This window comes from Saimiri boliviensis, chromosome X, assembly GCF_048565385.1.
Source record: "Saimiri boliviensis isolate mSaiBol1 chromosome X, mSaiBol1.pri, whole genome shotgun sequence".
NCBI lineage: Eukaryota > Metazoa > Chordata > Mammalia > Primates > Cebidae > Saimiri > Saimiri boliviensis.
The window spans coordinates 44412423-44428622 of NC_133470.1; the positions used below are offsets into that span (position 1 = coordinate 44412423).

At 42.7% G+C, this 16200-nt stretch overlaps 1 protein-coding gene across 5 annotated transcripts in view; it reads right to left on the reverse strand.

The window, feature by feature from the left end:
* Positions 1 to 5452: 5452 nt before the first annotated feature.
* Positions 5453 to 16200, reverse strand: part of ZNF182 (zinc finger protein 182) — a 38525-nt gene continuing 27777 nt past the window's right edge. For all 5 annotated transcript variants that reach the window (XM_010350173.2, XM_074391959.1, XM_010350172.2 and 2 more), the window contains one exon: positions 5453 to 14126. In XM_010350173.2, coding sequence (XP_010348475.1) covers positions 12496 to 14126 — 1631 coding nt within the window. In that variant the 3' untranslated portion in view covers positions 5453 to 12495. The remainder of the gene's footprint in view (positions 14127 to 16200) is intronic.

Consider the following 16200-nt stretch of genomic DNA (forward strand, 5'->3'; position numbering starts at 1 on the left):
TCGGTACTGAGAAGTAGGGCATCGCTGTAAAGATACTTGAAAATGTGGAAGCAGCTTTGGAACTGGGTAACGGGCAGAGGTTGGAAGAGTTTGGAGGGCTCAGAAGGAGACAAGAAGATGAGGGAATATTTTAAACTTGTTAGAGACTGGTTAAATGATTGCGACCAAAATGCTGATAGATTGTGTTGTCTTGACAATGAAAAAAAAAATGCTGATAGAAATATGGACTCTGAAGGCCAGGCTGATGAAGTCTCAGATGGAAATTAGAAATTTACTGGGAGCTGGAGCAAAGGTCACCCTTGTTATGCTGTAGCAAAGAATGGCTGCACTGTGTCCATGTCCTAGAGATTTATGTAAGGTTGAACTTAAGAGTAATGACCTAGAGGATCCATCAGAAGAAATTTCTAAGCAGCAAAGCATTTAACAAGTGGCATATGGATAGATATGGGAGCAAATAAATGACTTAAAAGTTGGAACGTATATCTAAAAAGGAAGCAGAGCATAAAAACTTGGAAAATTTGGCTGGGCGTGGTGGCTCACACCTGTAATCCCAGTACTTTAGGAGGCTGAGACAGGTGGATCACCTGAGGTCAGGAGTTCGAGACCAGCCTGGCCAACATGGCAAAACCCTGTCTCTACTAAAAATACAAAAATCAGCCAGGTACAGTGGCAGGCGCCTGTAACCCCAGCTACTCAGGAGGCTGAGGCAGGAGAATCGCTAGAACCCAGGAGGTGGAGGTTGCAGTGAGCTGAGATCACGCTATTGCACTCCAGCCTCGGAAACAGAGCGAGACTCTGTCCAAAACAAACAAACAAAAAAACAAAACTTGGAAAATTTGCAGCCTGGGCATGTGGTAGAGGAGGAAAGAGCATTTTCAGCAGAAGACTGGAAGTGGGCTGTAGAGCACTCGCTTGCTAGAGAGATTAGCATGACTGAAAAGAAGCCAAGTGCCAGTAGCCAAGACAATGGGGAAAATGCCTCAAAAGCATTTCAGAAATCTTCAGGAGAGTCCCTCCCATCACAAGCCCAGAGACCTAGGAGGAAACAATTGTTTCATGGGCCAGGGCCAGGGCACCACTGCCTTGTGCCACCCCAGGAGCAGCAGAACTGCTCCTGGCCAAGCAGAAGCCTTCCACAAAGGTAGAACTCCCACAGAGAGACTCTACTAGGGCAGAGCCAAGGGGAAATATGGGGTTGGAGTCCCCATGCAGAGTCCCCACTGGTACACTGCCTGGTGGAGCTGTACAAATGGGGCCACTGCCCCCCAGACCCAAGAGTAGTAGAGCTACCAGTAGCTTGCACCCTGAGCCTGAAGGCACTTAACTCCAACCTGTGAGAACAAGCAAGCCACAGCTACAGAGCTGCCCAAGGCCTTCCCCATCCCTTGTACAAATGTGCCCTGGATGCAGGACATGGAGTCAATGATTATTTTGGAGCTTTAAGGTTTAATGTCTGTCCTGCTGGGTTTCGGACTCATGTGGAGCCTGTTGACCGCCTTTTTTTTTTGGCTGCTTACTCCCTTTTGAAATGGAAATCTTTACCCAATGCCTGTACCACCACTGTATCTTGGAAGTAAATAACTTGTTTTTTATTTTTATAGGCTCAGAGGTGGAAGGACTTACCTCATGTCTCAAATGAGACTTTGGACTTCTGAGTTAATGCTGGAACGAGTTAAGACTTTGAGGAACTATTGGGAAAAAACAGTTGTATTTTGCAATGTGACAAAGACATAAGATTTGGGGGGCCAGGGGCAGAATGATGTGCATGTTTGTCCCCTCCAAATCTCATATTTTTTATTATTATTATTATTATTATTATTTTTGAGACGGAGTTTCACTCTTGTTACCCAGGCTGGAGTGCAATGGCGCGATCTCGGCTCACCACAACCTCCGCCTCCTGGGTTCAGGCAATTCTCCTGCCTCAGCCTCCTGAGTAGCTGGGATTACAGGCATGCGCCACCATGCCCAGCTACTTTTTTTGTATTTTTAGTAGAGATGGGGTTTCACCATGTTGACCAGGATGGTCTCGATCTCTCGACCTCGTGATCCACCCGCCTCGGCCTCCCAAAGTGCTGGGATTACAGGCTGGAGCTACCGCGCCCAGCCAAATCTCATATTTAAATGTAATCCTCAGTGTTGGAGATCAGGTCTGATGGGAGGTGTTTTGATCATGGAGGTGGACCCCTCATGGATGGCTTGGTGCCATTCTTCCAATAATGAGTGAGTTCTTGCTCTATGAATTAATGCGAGATCTGATTGTTGAAAAGGGCCCAATACCTCCTCCTCTCTCCTTTGTGGCATGCTGGCTTCCCTTTACCTGCCACCACGAGGCCATCACCAGAAACAGGTGTGAGCACCATGTTTCACATACAGACTACAAAACCATGAGCCAAACCTCTTTTCTTTATAAACTACGCAAGTTGCAGGCATTCCTTTGTAACAATGCAAAAACAGACTAATACAGTGTGCTTATAAGAAAAAGAGACTCGAGCTGTTTCTCTTAGCGATGTCAGGACATGAGATGATGCCATCTGCAAAGCAGGAAGGTGGCCCTCACCAGATTTCAGATCAGCTGGTGCTTTGATCTTGCAATTCCCAGTTCTCAGAACTATGAGCAATAAATGTTTGTTGTTTAAGCCATCCAATCTACAGTATTTTGTTACGGCAGCAAAAGCTGACTAAGACAGGTTCTCTCTGCCCAGTTTGGATAGATCTTTATATATTATTTTGCCATATTTGCTACACACACACACATACACACACACACACACACACACACACACACACACACACACACACCATTATAGCTAAATGCAGTTGAAGCTCCCTGTGTACATCTTCCTTCTTTCACATCATTCTCTCCGTAGAGCTCATGACTATCCTGAATTTGGAGGTTCACTTTCCCATGTCTGATATTGGTATAAATACACCTACTTTCTTAGGTTAGTCTTTGCATAACATATCTTTCTCCATCTTTGCTCTCTACTTTTTTGTATACTCATAATGAAGGTACCCTGCTCTACTCAGAAATACATGAGCCCACACATGTATCTCAAGCCCAAGGATTGGTGGCATACCTTTTATAATAAGCCCAAAACATATCCTGTGCTCAATGTGAGCCTCACCACAACTTGGCACTGAGCACCATTCTGATGGCTTAATCTCGCAAAATCCTATGAAAGAAATACGGGACATGCAGCAAGAGCAATCTTCTTGCAGTACTCGAACCAGGTCCAGTGACCTATCCAGGTGGCAATGGCCCCAGCTAGTCTTAGGCATTGGAGAGAGATTTAGAAAACTTAGAGGTAGGCCCTTGCACAGGGACTGGAGCCCTGACTCGTGGGTAGCACTGAAGAAAGCTATGACTCTTAAGCAGGTGTCCCCAAACATTTTACACAGGGAGCCAGTTCACTGTCCCTCAGACCGTTGGAGGGCCGCCACATACTGTGCTCCTCTCACTGACCACCAATGAAAGAGGTGCTCCTTCCTGAAGTGCGGTGGGGGGCCAGATAAATGGCCTCAGGGGGTCGCATGCAGCCCGCGGGCCCGTAGTTTGGGGATGCCTGCTAAGGGTAGCACATGCTGTAGTTAGGCTTAGTCTTCACTCGCTCTGACAACCTTGGTGTTTTTTTTTGTTGTTGTTTTTTTTTTTTTTTTTTTTTTTTTTTGAGACAGAGTCTTGCTCTATCACTAGGCACTAGGCTGACATGCAGTGGTGCGATCTCAGCTCACTGCAACCTCTGCCTACCGGGTTCAAGCAATTCTCCTGCCTCAGCCTCCTGAGTAGCTGGGACTACAGGCGCACACCACCACACCCAGCTAATTTTTGTGTTTTTGTAGAGATGGGGTTTCACTTTGTTGGCCAGGATGGTCTTGATCTCCTGACCTCATGATCCACCCGCCTCGGCCTCCCCAAGTGCTGGGATTACAGGCATGAGCTACTGAACCCGGCCAACCTTGGTCTTTTAATTTTCTGGCTTCTTGGCCTCTCAAATCTCAAGTGCCTCAGCAGCTTTCTGATGCCTCCAAATAGCTTTTGTCTTTTATCCAGTTGCTCTCAGTAGGAACACTGGCATGCCAAGAGCTTGTCTGTCATCACCAAAAGAAGTTTCTCTAGTAAGGTTGTTGTTTCTCCTCCAACATGTAACAAAACCCAGGTTGAGTGCAGGCATCCTTTTTGTGAAGAGAGAAGAATGAAGAAGTTCCCATATATCTTTTCCTTATCACACAGGGATGAAGCCATCATGTGTTGTTGCAGGATTAGTGGCATTGGAGGATGAGGAATGAAGGTAGCTTTCAAAACCTAGACAAAATAATCATAAATACCGAATTACCTTGGAAAGCCTTCCTCTGCAAACACCAGCTGGCTGTAACATCTCCACACAGAGTCTTCTGAGCAGGGTCCAGGTGCCACTGCTGCCAAGTGAAGTCCTCAGTCTCATCTTCCAATGTCACTGGTCCCTGAATCAGCACATGATGGCCCAATCTGCCATGGTTATCCCCGGGTTATGAGGAAAAGGCATATGGAAACGTTGTACCCTTGGGTGCTGAAAATGTTCAGGGCTGAAAGATTTTTCATCTCTTTTAGACACTGGAGAAGACATTTGTTCTCTCACTTCCAAAATGAAATGGCCAGGCTTTGTCAAAATGTAAATGGACAGCTTTGTTGTACCATACCTGAAACCGCCCTTTTCTCAGTCTTCAAAGGCCCCCAAGCCCAAGCACGGAGCCTTAAATGCTGAATCACATCCTTTTACAGGGATCAAGTTACCAAATCAGACCTGATTTTCACATTTGAGAAAGAACAGCATTGGATGTGTGAGAAAAATCTCTAAACTTGTGTCGCTAAATGAGCAGTAGAGACACTGGAGGTGGTGGATGGAAGGAAAGTTCCAGCTTGTGAGGGGGAGATATTGACCCCTTTGGCATGACATTGACATGCCATATCTTCCTTTAAAAAAGTAGTCTCTGGTCGTTACGGGACATGGATACAAGTTCCTCAGATGAAAGGACATCTCCACGTCTTCCTCTATTCCTTGCTTAGCTTTGAGAAAAACCCTGCTTCCCTTTCTTGTCCTCAGGATCTGATCTCTGCCTCCTTCAGCTGGAGCAAGCCTTTCTAGGTCATCCTCCCTTTCCCTAGCCCTTTTCACTTTCCCTCCCACCACTAGTTGTCAACTCCATTCCTTATGCACTTAGACATTTATAGATCTGTCCTTTTTCAAATTTGCGACTTCTACTTCTACTTCCTTTTCTCATACTTGTGAAAAGGCTCAGGTGTTTTCTCTTTGTTTTATACAACCAAATTCCACCCCACCCCAAAACTCCTCCTTTCAAGGATCTCCATCAGACGGCCCTATCAGTTGTTTCTTTCTGTTCCCCCAAATTGAAGTTGCGGTGTTGTATTAGTCTACTCTCCCACTGCTATAAAGAAATAACTGAGACTGGGTAATTTATAAAGAAAAGAGGTTTAATTGACTCACAGTTCCACGGGCTATACAAGAAACATGGCTGGGGAAGCCTCAGGAAACTAACAATCATGGCAGAGGGCAAAGAGGAAAGAGACATATCTTATATGGCTGGTGCAGGAGGAATAGAGAACAGGGGGAGGTGCTACACGCCTTTAAACAACCAGATCTCATGAGAATTCACTCACTATCACAGAACGGCAAGGGGAAAATCCACTCCCATGATCAAATCACCTCCCACCAGGTCCCTCCTCTCACATTAGGGATCACAATTCCACATGAAATTTGGGTGGGGACATAAATCCAAACCATATCAGGTGTCTTTGTTTTCTAGTTGTTTGTTGCTGATGCAAAGAAAAACCATTTCTATAGTTTGAGCTTATATTTAGCAACTTTGCTAAATTCACTTATTAATTCTAACGATTTATCTATAGATACCTTGGGTTTTTGTATGTACACATCATCTGCAGAAATTGGAAGTCTTATTCACTTCCAGTCATTATTCCTTTTCTTTTTCTTGCTTTAATGCACTGCCTCAGACCTCCAGTACAATGTTAACTAGAAGTGGGCATACCAGGTGTCCTTGTCTCATTCCCAATCTCAGGAGGAAATCTTTTCCCTGTTACCATTAAGTTTTGCCATGCTTTTTTAAAACACACCCTTCATTAGGCTAAGGAAGTTCTCTTCTATTCGTAGTTTGCTAAGAATTTATATTGTGTTGAATTTTCTCAAATCCATTTCTCTTTAGAGAAAATAATAGATTATGTAATCTATTATTCAGAATATATGAATTCATATATTCATATACATTTAACACAACTGACTAAATTTTCAAATTTATTGGCATAAATATTTTGCACAATTCTGTCCTTTTAATGTTTATAGAATCTGTAGTGATGTACATTTATCATGGACATTTGAAAATTTGTGTTTTATTTACGATCAGTCTAGAGTTTCTTGCATAGGTTAATCTTTTCAGAGAACGACCTTTGATTTTTGCTGTTGTTTGTATTCTAGAGGTCATGAAAACAAATGTGACAGAGGAAACTCATAAGAAGTGCTAAGCATAGATAGTAAGCTAGACACTTACGATACACGAAGAAAATGCATAGGATGTGCGAAGTATACCTAAGTAAACAAGTAGCTTTTGAGACAGGCAAAATTGGTAAGATGTGTTATAGTTAGCAAGTAAGCAACTTGTAAGATGTACTAAAGATAAATAGAATATGGATGAATCTGGAAAGCATCATTCTCAGCAAAGTGACACAAAAACAGAAAATCAAACACCGCATGTTCTCACTCATAGGCGTGTGTTGAACAATGAGAACACATGGACACAGGGAGGGAAGCATCAGACGCCAGGGTCTGTTGTGGGGGAATAGAGGAGGGACAGTGGGGTGTGGGGAGGTTAGGGAGGGATAACATGGGGAGAAATGCCATATATAGGTGACAGGGGGATGGAGGCAGCAAACCACCTTGTCATGTAAGTACCTATGCAACAACCCCACATGATCTGCACATGTACCCCAGAACCTAAAGTACAATTTAAAAAATGAAAGTCAGTAGACTTAAAAAAGAATATGATAGAACAAACAAGGGTATTACTTATAAATAGAAAGAGACAGGAACACAAACTCATAAGGTATCCTGCCACCTTGGTTATATTATACTTAAATTAACCACCAACTCATGACACTCAGTATTGTTCCACTGAACACAGATAAAACCCATCACTGTTCAGGCTAATTGATAACCTATAAGCTTAGGTAAGCTAGGTATGCAATTAACCTTGAGTGCCTTCAGTCTGATTGGGCCCCCTTTTCAAACCTCTACTCTGGTCCTCATAACCAATAAGGCTGATGGAACAAAGACAGACAGACAGAGGCAGGGTTTATGACCATTGCATAACACAGGACTCAGGAAATGTGGTCCTTCATCCTGTACCCTCTCCTAAGTCTGTTAACTTACTCCATCTCTTTGATTCTTGGTGTGTGTGTGTGTGTGTGTGTGTGTGTGTGTGTGTGTGTGTGTATACACATATATATGTGTGTGCGTATGTGTACATATGTATATTTTCATTTTTCAAAAAAATTGATTTAATAAACCATGTGACTCAAGTATTTTATGTATTTTTACTTATTTTTTTGAGGCAGAGTCTCACTGTGTCACCCAGGCTGGGGGCAATCTTGGCTCACTGCAACCTCCACCTCCTGGGTTCAAGCAATTCTCCTGCCTCAGCCTCCCAAGTAGCTGGGACTACAGGCATGTGCCACCACGCCTGGCTAACATGTATTTTTAGTAGAGACTGGGTTTCACTATGTTGGCCAGGCTGGTCTTGAACTCCCAACCTCAAGCGATCCACCTGCCTCAGCCTCCCAAAGTGGCAGGATTGCAGGCGTGAGCCACCACGCCGGGCCTGACTCAAGCATTTCAATTTGGTCTGTGAGCCTTTCTATTCTGAGACTTCTGGGGTAGCTTGCCTGGTCACATATTGAAGATTATCACTGTATCAAGGGAATTTCTCACATTAACAGACCCCAATGGATAAAGTGAAAAGGGATCATAATTCATAGTTTGGAGTTTACCTAAAGAAATAGGACAATAATACGAAATAACTGGCTAAAATACTGGGGGCCCGGTATTGATCTGGGTGGTGATAGGGCCAAAGGGGCTGATTTAGGAATCCAGAATAGTTTTGAGAGCCCTAGGAACAAGGTGAAGAAGGAACATAATTAATTTTATTTTAGACATTTTAGTTAAAGCAATAAGACAAATTAAGTAACTGACATAAATAATGTCAGGGTGGGACTTAGGACTGGCCAAGGGGCACAACAGAGATGATTTGGGGGAGGTGTCAGGGACACCTCTTGCAGTGGGGCCTCTCTCCCTCTGAATATATATAAGTAATAATGACAAAGAGATTGTATTAGTCTGTTTTCACACTGCTATAAATACCTGAGACTGGGTAATTTACAAAGAAAAAAGGTTAAGTTGGCTCACTGTTTTGCAGGCTGTACAGGAAGCATGGAAGCATCTGCTTCCAGGGAGGTCTGAGGGAGCTTTTACTCATGGCAGAAGCCAAAGAGGGAGCAGGCATCGTACGTGGCAGGAGCAGGAGGAAGAGAGGAAGGAGGTGCTACACACATTTACACAACCAGATCTCACCAGAAGTCACTAACTATACAGCACCAAGGGGGGAAGGTGCTAAACCATACATGAGAACTCCACCCCCATGATCCAACCACCTCCCATCAGACCCCTCTTCCAACATGGGATTATAATTTGACATGAGATTTGGATGGGGACACAGATCTAAACCACATCAGAGATGGAACACAGAAGTGACATTCATTGAACACTGTGTCCAGAACACAGGCTGATCCCATCCCATACACCTGTGATGACTGCAGGGTCTTCAGGACAACTACTCTTTGTGCAGAAATCCCATGATCACCTCCCACTTTCACCCAAATCCCCATTGCCACCAACACAAGGTCATGCATCAATGAAACCCCAAGACCTTATAATGTCTGACACCACAGATCCCCATCACCCCCACAGAGTGCACCTCATTCCAGCACAGTCTTCCTACCTTGACTGCCCGACATTCTTGCCCTCTTCACTCATTGGCACCATGCCATGCTTTGCCACTTGCCTGCACTGCTCTTCACCAAACCCCATTTACCACTGTCATTCACACTGTGCCTCATATCACTCCCAATTTCCTCCACTCTGTCCACTCACTACCACTCTACTCCCTCCTTCTCTCCCCAACACTACTCATGTTTACTTACACTCAACTGTTTCTTCTCCAGTCACTCACTCCACTGGATATTTCTCCCATTTCACCCTACTCTTCCCTGTTCACCACCCTTCTGCCCCTCTTTACTCCATTGGCTGCCCAACACTTTGCCCTCCGTTACTCTCCTCTCTTCCTCCAATCCCAGTCCTTTTATTCACATGCTGATGTTCATCTCCATCCCTTCCCGTCAGTGCTTCACTCACCTCCATTCACCCACATGTGGCCCATCAGCTTGCCATTTGTGTCCCAGGAAGCAGGAGTCCAAGATCCACCTCAAATGGTGAGATCTGACCCTCACTCTCACCCCACTACAGGATGGCCTTCAATGGACCTGAAACCCTAGGAAGATTCTCTATAAGTAGAAAGGCAAAATAGCTTTATTTCCAGTGCCCTTGGGCATCTTTCAAGCAGACTGCACCAGGAGCAAGCCAGTCTGCCCCACATTTCCTCTCCCTGTAAAGGCACTGAATATAACATGTTTACCTTACATAGTTCCTAAAGTGACCCCATGGTTTGTTTCCTTGCAGGATTACTCAGGGAAAAAAGAAGGCTCAGAAGGGCACAGGGAGGGTCTCAGGTCTAATTCCTCACCTGTTTTGATAAAGCCAAACATTGCCCATCCCTAGTTTTTCATAGCCTAAGTTGTCCAGTTCCAGCAAAGAGATGGCCCCAGTGCAAAGCCACAGAAGCATGTGGGCCACAAATACAGTAATTCACAAGTAGGCCTTCTCGTTCTGAAGCAAACGTCCTATTATGTGTTCTTTGGCTATGTCCATTCAGACCATCACTCTCAATCTGTCTCTCACCTTGGAAAATATCATCAGCACTAGTGTGACCTTAGAGGAGCAAGTCATTCAACCTCTCTATGGATTCATGTTTTGTAGCACTTGTAAAAAGTGTTTGTATGAATGATGTAATAAAAATCATTTTGTTAAGATATTGAGGCCGGGCGCAGTGGCTCAAGCCTGTAATCCCAGCACTTTGGGAGGCCGAGGCGGGTGGATCACGAGGTCAAGAGATCGAGACCATCCTGGTCAACATGGTGAAACCTCGTCTCTACTAAAAATACAAAAAATTAGCTGCGCATGGTGGCGTGTGCCTGTAATCCCAGCTACTCAGGAGGCTGAGGCAGAAGAATTGCCTGAACCCAGGAGGCGGAGGTTGCGGCGAGCCGAGATCACGCCATTGCACTCCAGCCTGGGTAACAAGAGCGAAACTCCATCTCAAAAAAAAAAAAAAAAAAAAAGATATTGAAAGACATCGGCGGGCTTTAGTACAGTATTTTTTCACAGATGTCACTGTGCATACTAAATAAGAAATATGGAGGCCGGGCACGGTGGCTCAAGCCTGTAATCCCAGCACTTTGGGAAGCCATGGCAGGTGGATCACAAGGTCAGAAGTTCGAGACCAGCCTGGCCGATATGGTGACACCCTGTCTCTACTAAAAATACAAAATTTAGCTGCGCATGGTGGCATACACCTGTAGACCCAGCTGCTCGGGAGGCTGAGGCAGGAGAATTGCTTGAACCCAGGAGATGGAGGTGGCAGTGAGCCGAGATCACGCCACTGCACTCCAGCCTGGGGAACAGAATGAGACTCTGTCTCAAAAAAAAAAAAAAAAAAAAGAAGAAGAAGAAGAAATATGTTCCAGCCTCAATTACTTTAGTTACCTAATGTGGTCCCACCTGACCTGAGAATCACTTTATTTGGCAACCTCAAAAAAAAAATAATGCCTATGTGCCTCTGGAAATGATTGAGTATCTGTTGTTCTATCTGCTTGGTTATTCAATTTATTCACTAAAAAATAAACACTACATTGAGCATATCTATATTAAGTGTTATAAAATCCTGTACCTAGACTGTGACTTTACTATAGCAGTAATAGAACAAAATAGCTTTTTAAGTGTTTTATTTTTTGTAAAGGTGGTACATCCACATAGTACAAAGTACATCCACATTTTCAAAAGCAATGAAAGGATATAGCTGTCTCCCTTTCAGTTCCATACCCCCAGCCACCACTGCTCCTTCCTCTCCCTAGGTAATCAGGGTTACCAGGTTCTTGTGTCTCTTTCCAGAGATACCTTATGCATTCACAATCAATTATGTACTTACCATTTTTCTCCTTTTTATATACCAATGGCAGCATATTATACTCACTGTCCTGAACCTTGTTTTTCCTACCTAATAATGTAACCTGAAGGTTATTCCACATCACTACATAAATGGTATGCAAGTTCTCCTTATTTATTCATTTTTGTCTACCCAGGAGTATGCTGTATGAATATATCACAATTTAGAGAACCTGAACCCTGGTGGTGTCATTTAGACAGCTTCCAATTTTTTTTTTCACAAACAATGCATTAATGAATATTTCTGTATGTTCATCATTTTCTACATAATGTGAGTATATACATTCCTAGAAGTGGAATTGCTGGCCCAAAAAACAAATGCATTTGTGGTTTTGATTACTTTTGAATCCTTCCTCTTTGAATGAGAAGAGTTTTTCCTGGACTTGCTATTTGCTGGAGGTTCATGTGGGAAAAGGAACCAGGGCCACATTCTAAGCCGATCAATTTTTTTTTTTTTTTTTTGACAACTGAGATTTTTTCCCCCCCACATCTGTTAGTTCTTTCCAACTTGAATTCTCCCAAGTCAGCAAATAGGGGCAGCTGTAGGGCTCTTCACAAGGAAAAGTCTTTTCTCTTTAGCACCCCCGTAACTGTTGCTCCCATCAGTAGACTACCTTCTGCAAATATGGCTTGTCTGAGTGACTCCTTCTCAAGGCCCCAGCCTGTTTCTCCTCAGCTCCCAAATGGTCTAGGAAACATCCTACCTCCTACCTGCCCATGCACTGTTACCACTGTTACATCTATGGTTCTGCACCTCGGGATATATTCTGAACCTCAGCCAAGAGTCCTTACCAGTCCTGTCTCGCATCTGCAGCCTTGAGCACGCTTGCTCTGAAATCTCCTGCACCAGCACTTCATTTCCTCTGCCTGTGGCAGCCCTCTCATCAGGTTTGCAGCTGCCTCCTAACTTTGTCAGATACAGACATTACACTTCCGCTTTTTCTCCTGTAGCTTTTGGGTAATGACTGAGATGAAAAGAAGAAAGGCTGACTTTACTTTCGTATATAAACCAGAAGTCAGAACATACTTTTAAAATGTGAATTAAATTGACACAACTTTCCATCAGTGTCCATAATAGACACTGTTGATTAACTCTCTAATGTGCCGTGAACTTTGACTTCCGAGTGTGGCCTCTTCCATGGGCTTTCTTTCCTGTATGGGTTCGCTGATGTACAATAAGATTTGATTTTTGGGTAAAGGCTTTCCCACATTCTGTACATTTATAGGGTTTCTCTCCAGTATGAGTTCTTTGATGTACAGTGAATGTTGACTTTTCTCGGAAGGCTTTGCCACACTCAGTGCACGCATAGGGTTTCTCTCCTGTGTGTGTTCTCTGATGTATTATGAGCTGTGACTTCTGGCTAAAAGCTTTCCAACATACAGGACATTCGTAGGGTTTCTCTCCTGTATGAATTCTCTGATGTATAATGAGCTTTGACTTTTCTCTGAAGGCTTTGCCACATTCGTTACATTTATAGGGTTTTTCTTCTGTATGAGTTCTTTGATGTATGATGAGATATGATTTCTGTGAAAATGCTTTTTCACATTCATTGCACTCATAAGGTTTCTCTCCTGTATGACCTCTCTGATGTAGCATGAGGTAGGACTTCTGAGAGAAGGCTTTCTCACATTCATTACATTCAAAGGGTTTCTCTCCTGAATGAGTTCTCTGATGTACACCAAGGTTTGACTTTTGAGTGAAGGTTTTCCCACACACATCACATTCATAGGGTTTCTCTCCTGTATGAGTTCTTTGATGCACAATAAGGGTCGACTTCTCATTGAAAGACTTACCACATTCAGTACATTTATGAGGTTTCTCTCCCGTATGGGTTCTCTGGTGTATAATGAGAGTTGATTTATCACTGAACGTTTTCTTACACTCATTACATTCATGGGGTTTCTTTCCTGTATGGGTACTATGATGTATAATTAGATCAAGCTTCTGTATGAAAGATTCTCCACATTTAGTGCATTCATAGGTTTTCTCTCCTGTGTGAGTTTTCTGATGGACAATGAGGTTGGACTTCTGAGTGAATGCTTTTCCACATTCATTACATTCATAAGGTTTCTCTCCTGTGTGAGTCCTGTAATGTATGATGACAGTTGACTTTTCTCTGAAGGCTTTTCCACATTCAGGACACTCAAAGGGTCTTTCTCCTGTATGAGTTCGCAAGTGTATAATGAGCTGAGATTTTTGGCTAAAGGCTTTCCCACATTCAGTACATCCAAAAGGTTTCTCTCCCGTATGCGTTCTCCAATGTACAATGAGGTGTGACTTCTTGCTGAAGGTTTTCCTACATGCAGTACATTCAAAGGGTTTCTCTCCATTTTTAATTCTCTGATGTAGACTAAGGCCTTTCTTTCGCCTAAGGCCTTTCCCACATTCTCTATAGCCATAGGGCTTCACTCCAGGATTTGTTTTCTCATACTCAGTATGAAAGAATAATTTCGCACATCCATTATCATATTTATTTTCTGCAGAACTTCTACTAAATAAGTCTAAATTATCCACCATATTATTTCCAAATGATTCATGTTTATCGGGTCTTTGTATTGAAGCAACAAGGTTTGTACTCAGATGAATTATGTTTCCAAACTCATGACAGTCACGACCACTCTTGGTGGTAATTGTTTTCTTGTCAGAAAATCCAGCTTGCATCAGCAGACATTTATCTTGGTCATCCTGATGTTGCCTCTCAATCTGCTCATTAACTTGACAGACTTCTAGAAAGAAGTACAATAAACCACCTTTATTCTTTGACATTATGGAAAGGACCTTCTTTAGAATTATTCTGCTATACAAAAGCTGATACTACCATCTCATTTTATCAGACTTCCCGGAGAGAGAGTTTTTTTACTGAACTCAAAACCTGCTGGTTTTTTTGTTACCAAGAACAATCTTACCTGGATACCTCAGTCTTTCTTACCTCTATTTATACATCATACCTGACTTCCATCAACTTTGGGAAATGTATACCCTTAATCTTCAGTTATCATATAAACTCTTTTTTTTAAGAGACAGAATCTCAGCTCTGTTGCCAGGCTGGAGGTTAGCGGCAAAATCACAGCTCACTGCAGCCTTGACCTCCTGAGCTCAAGCAATTCTCCCACCTCAGCCTCCTGAGTGGCTGGGACTGTAAGCATAAGCCACCACACCTTGCTAATTTTTGTATTTTTTTGTAGAGACAAGGTCTCACTATGTTGCCCAGGCTGGTCTCAAATTCCTGGTCTCAAGCAATCCTCCTGCCTCAGCCTCCCAAAGTGCTGAGATTACAGGCGTGAGCCACCACACCTGGCCAGTATCATATGAAGTCTTAACTGAACCCGACTTACAGAATTTCCATCTAGATGGAAATATAACAGCATGATTCCCAGACTCATGTCTTATAATAGTAACACTGAAGCCACATTCTCAATGAATGAAAGAAAAATCTAGAATGATTAGGATGACAAAAACAAAAAGCTAAAAATATTTGCCCAATCTGGATTCACCTGTGTATCCATCAGAGCTTTCATTCACAGTTCTTCAACACCACCTTCTCTGCTCCTGTCTATACTATTTCCACTAAAAACTCTGCCTATTTTGAACTCCAAACCCATCCTGATGTTCCATCACTCACATAGCCCTGTCTTCCATATTTTGCTATATTCAGAATCTAGATAACTTTCAAGAGGCAGTGCGGTCTTTTCTAAAAAGCTTACTCTGATCATCCTATATAACTTAAATATTTATTAACTTCTAAAGTAGTCAGTCATCTGTATCACTCATTTAAACAGTTAAAATTGCAGAGCTTTGCCTTTAATTTCATTTCATCAATTGCAAGCAGCACATTATTTCACAACATTTTAACATTTCTGAATCCAGATGCACCTTACAATCAATGTCATAGGTTAATTGGTGGCAATTTTTCTTTCTTAGTGGTATGTCTTTAAATCTATGGTATCTTGAAGTCAATAAAATATGGCAAGTATTTTTTGCACATACGGTGAATTTTTAATCATTTTTTATAGTTTACTTTTCTTCTTACTTTTCCCCAAATTTTTATATGAAAATTTTCAAGCATAGAAAAAAATTGAAAGAAGAATACAATAACTACTCATATTACCACTTAGATTCAATAGTGTTAACATTTTGCTATAGTGATACTGAATTTTAACATGATTATGCAGCTGTGGTTTCTCTTCCTGTGACTTCCTTTCTTTGGCTAGTTAAGCATTCGTTCTTAACCAGAGATGAACAACAAAATCACATGAAGAGCTTTTTACAAAATGCTCTCCATGGGACCCAAGCTCCACCAAAGATCTGCTGAATCTGAACCTTCTTAGGTAGTAAGAAGCAGTATGGCCCAAGGTCCTGGGCTCTCTAGCCCAGGAGAAAATCCTGGCTCAACCTTTCACTTGGTCTGTGACCTCAGGCAAAGGATCTAATCTATTTGTATCTTACTTCCCCACCCACAAAGGAATTCGAACAGTGCCCACCCAAATGGGTGTTGAGAGAATTAAATTACTTATAACAGGGTTTGCATGGTACACAGGAAGTGCTTTAAATTGTTTACTACTATTACTACTACTACTATCACGATTTTTAAGAATCACTACATTACTATAAAGAGTATCTTTATATATTTAATATGTTCTAGAACAGTAAATGAAAAATGGCGAATGGTGAATAAAACTGCATACACTGTTACGTGAGGCAGAAAACAGGGAAAAACTGGGTGATGGTGGAGGTTATTTTGAGCCACAGGAGAGGGAAGCTGAAGGCTTTTTTAAGTGGGCGGGGCATGTTGGGGGAGTG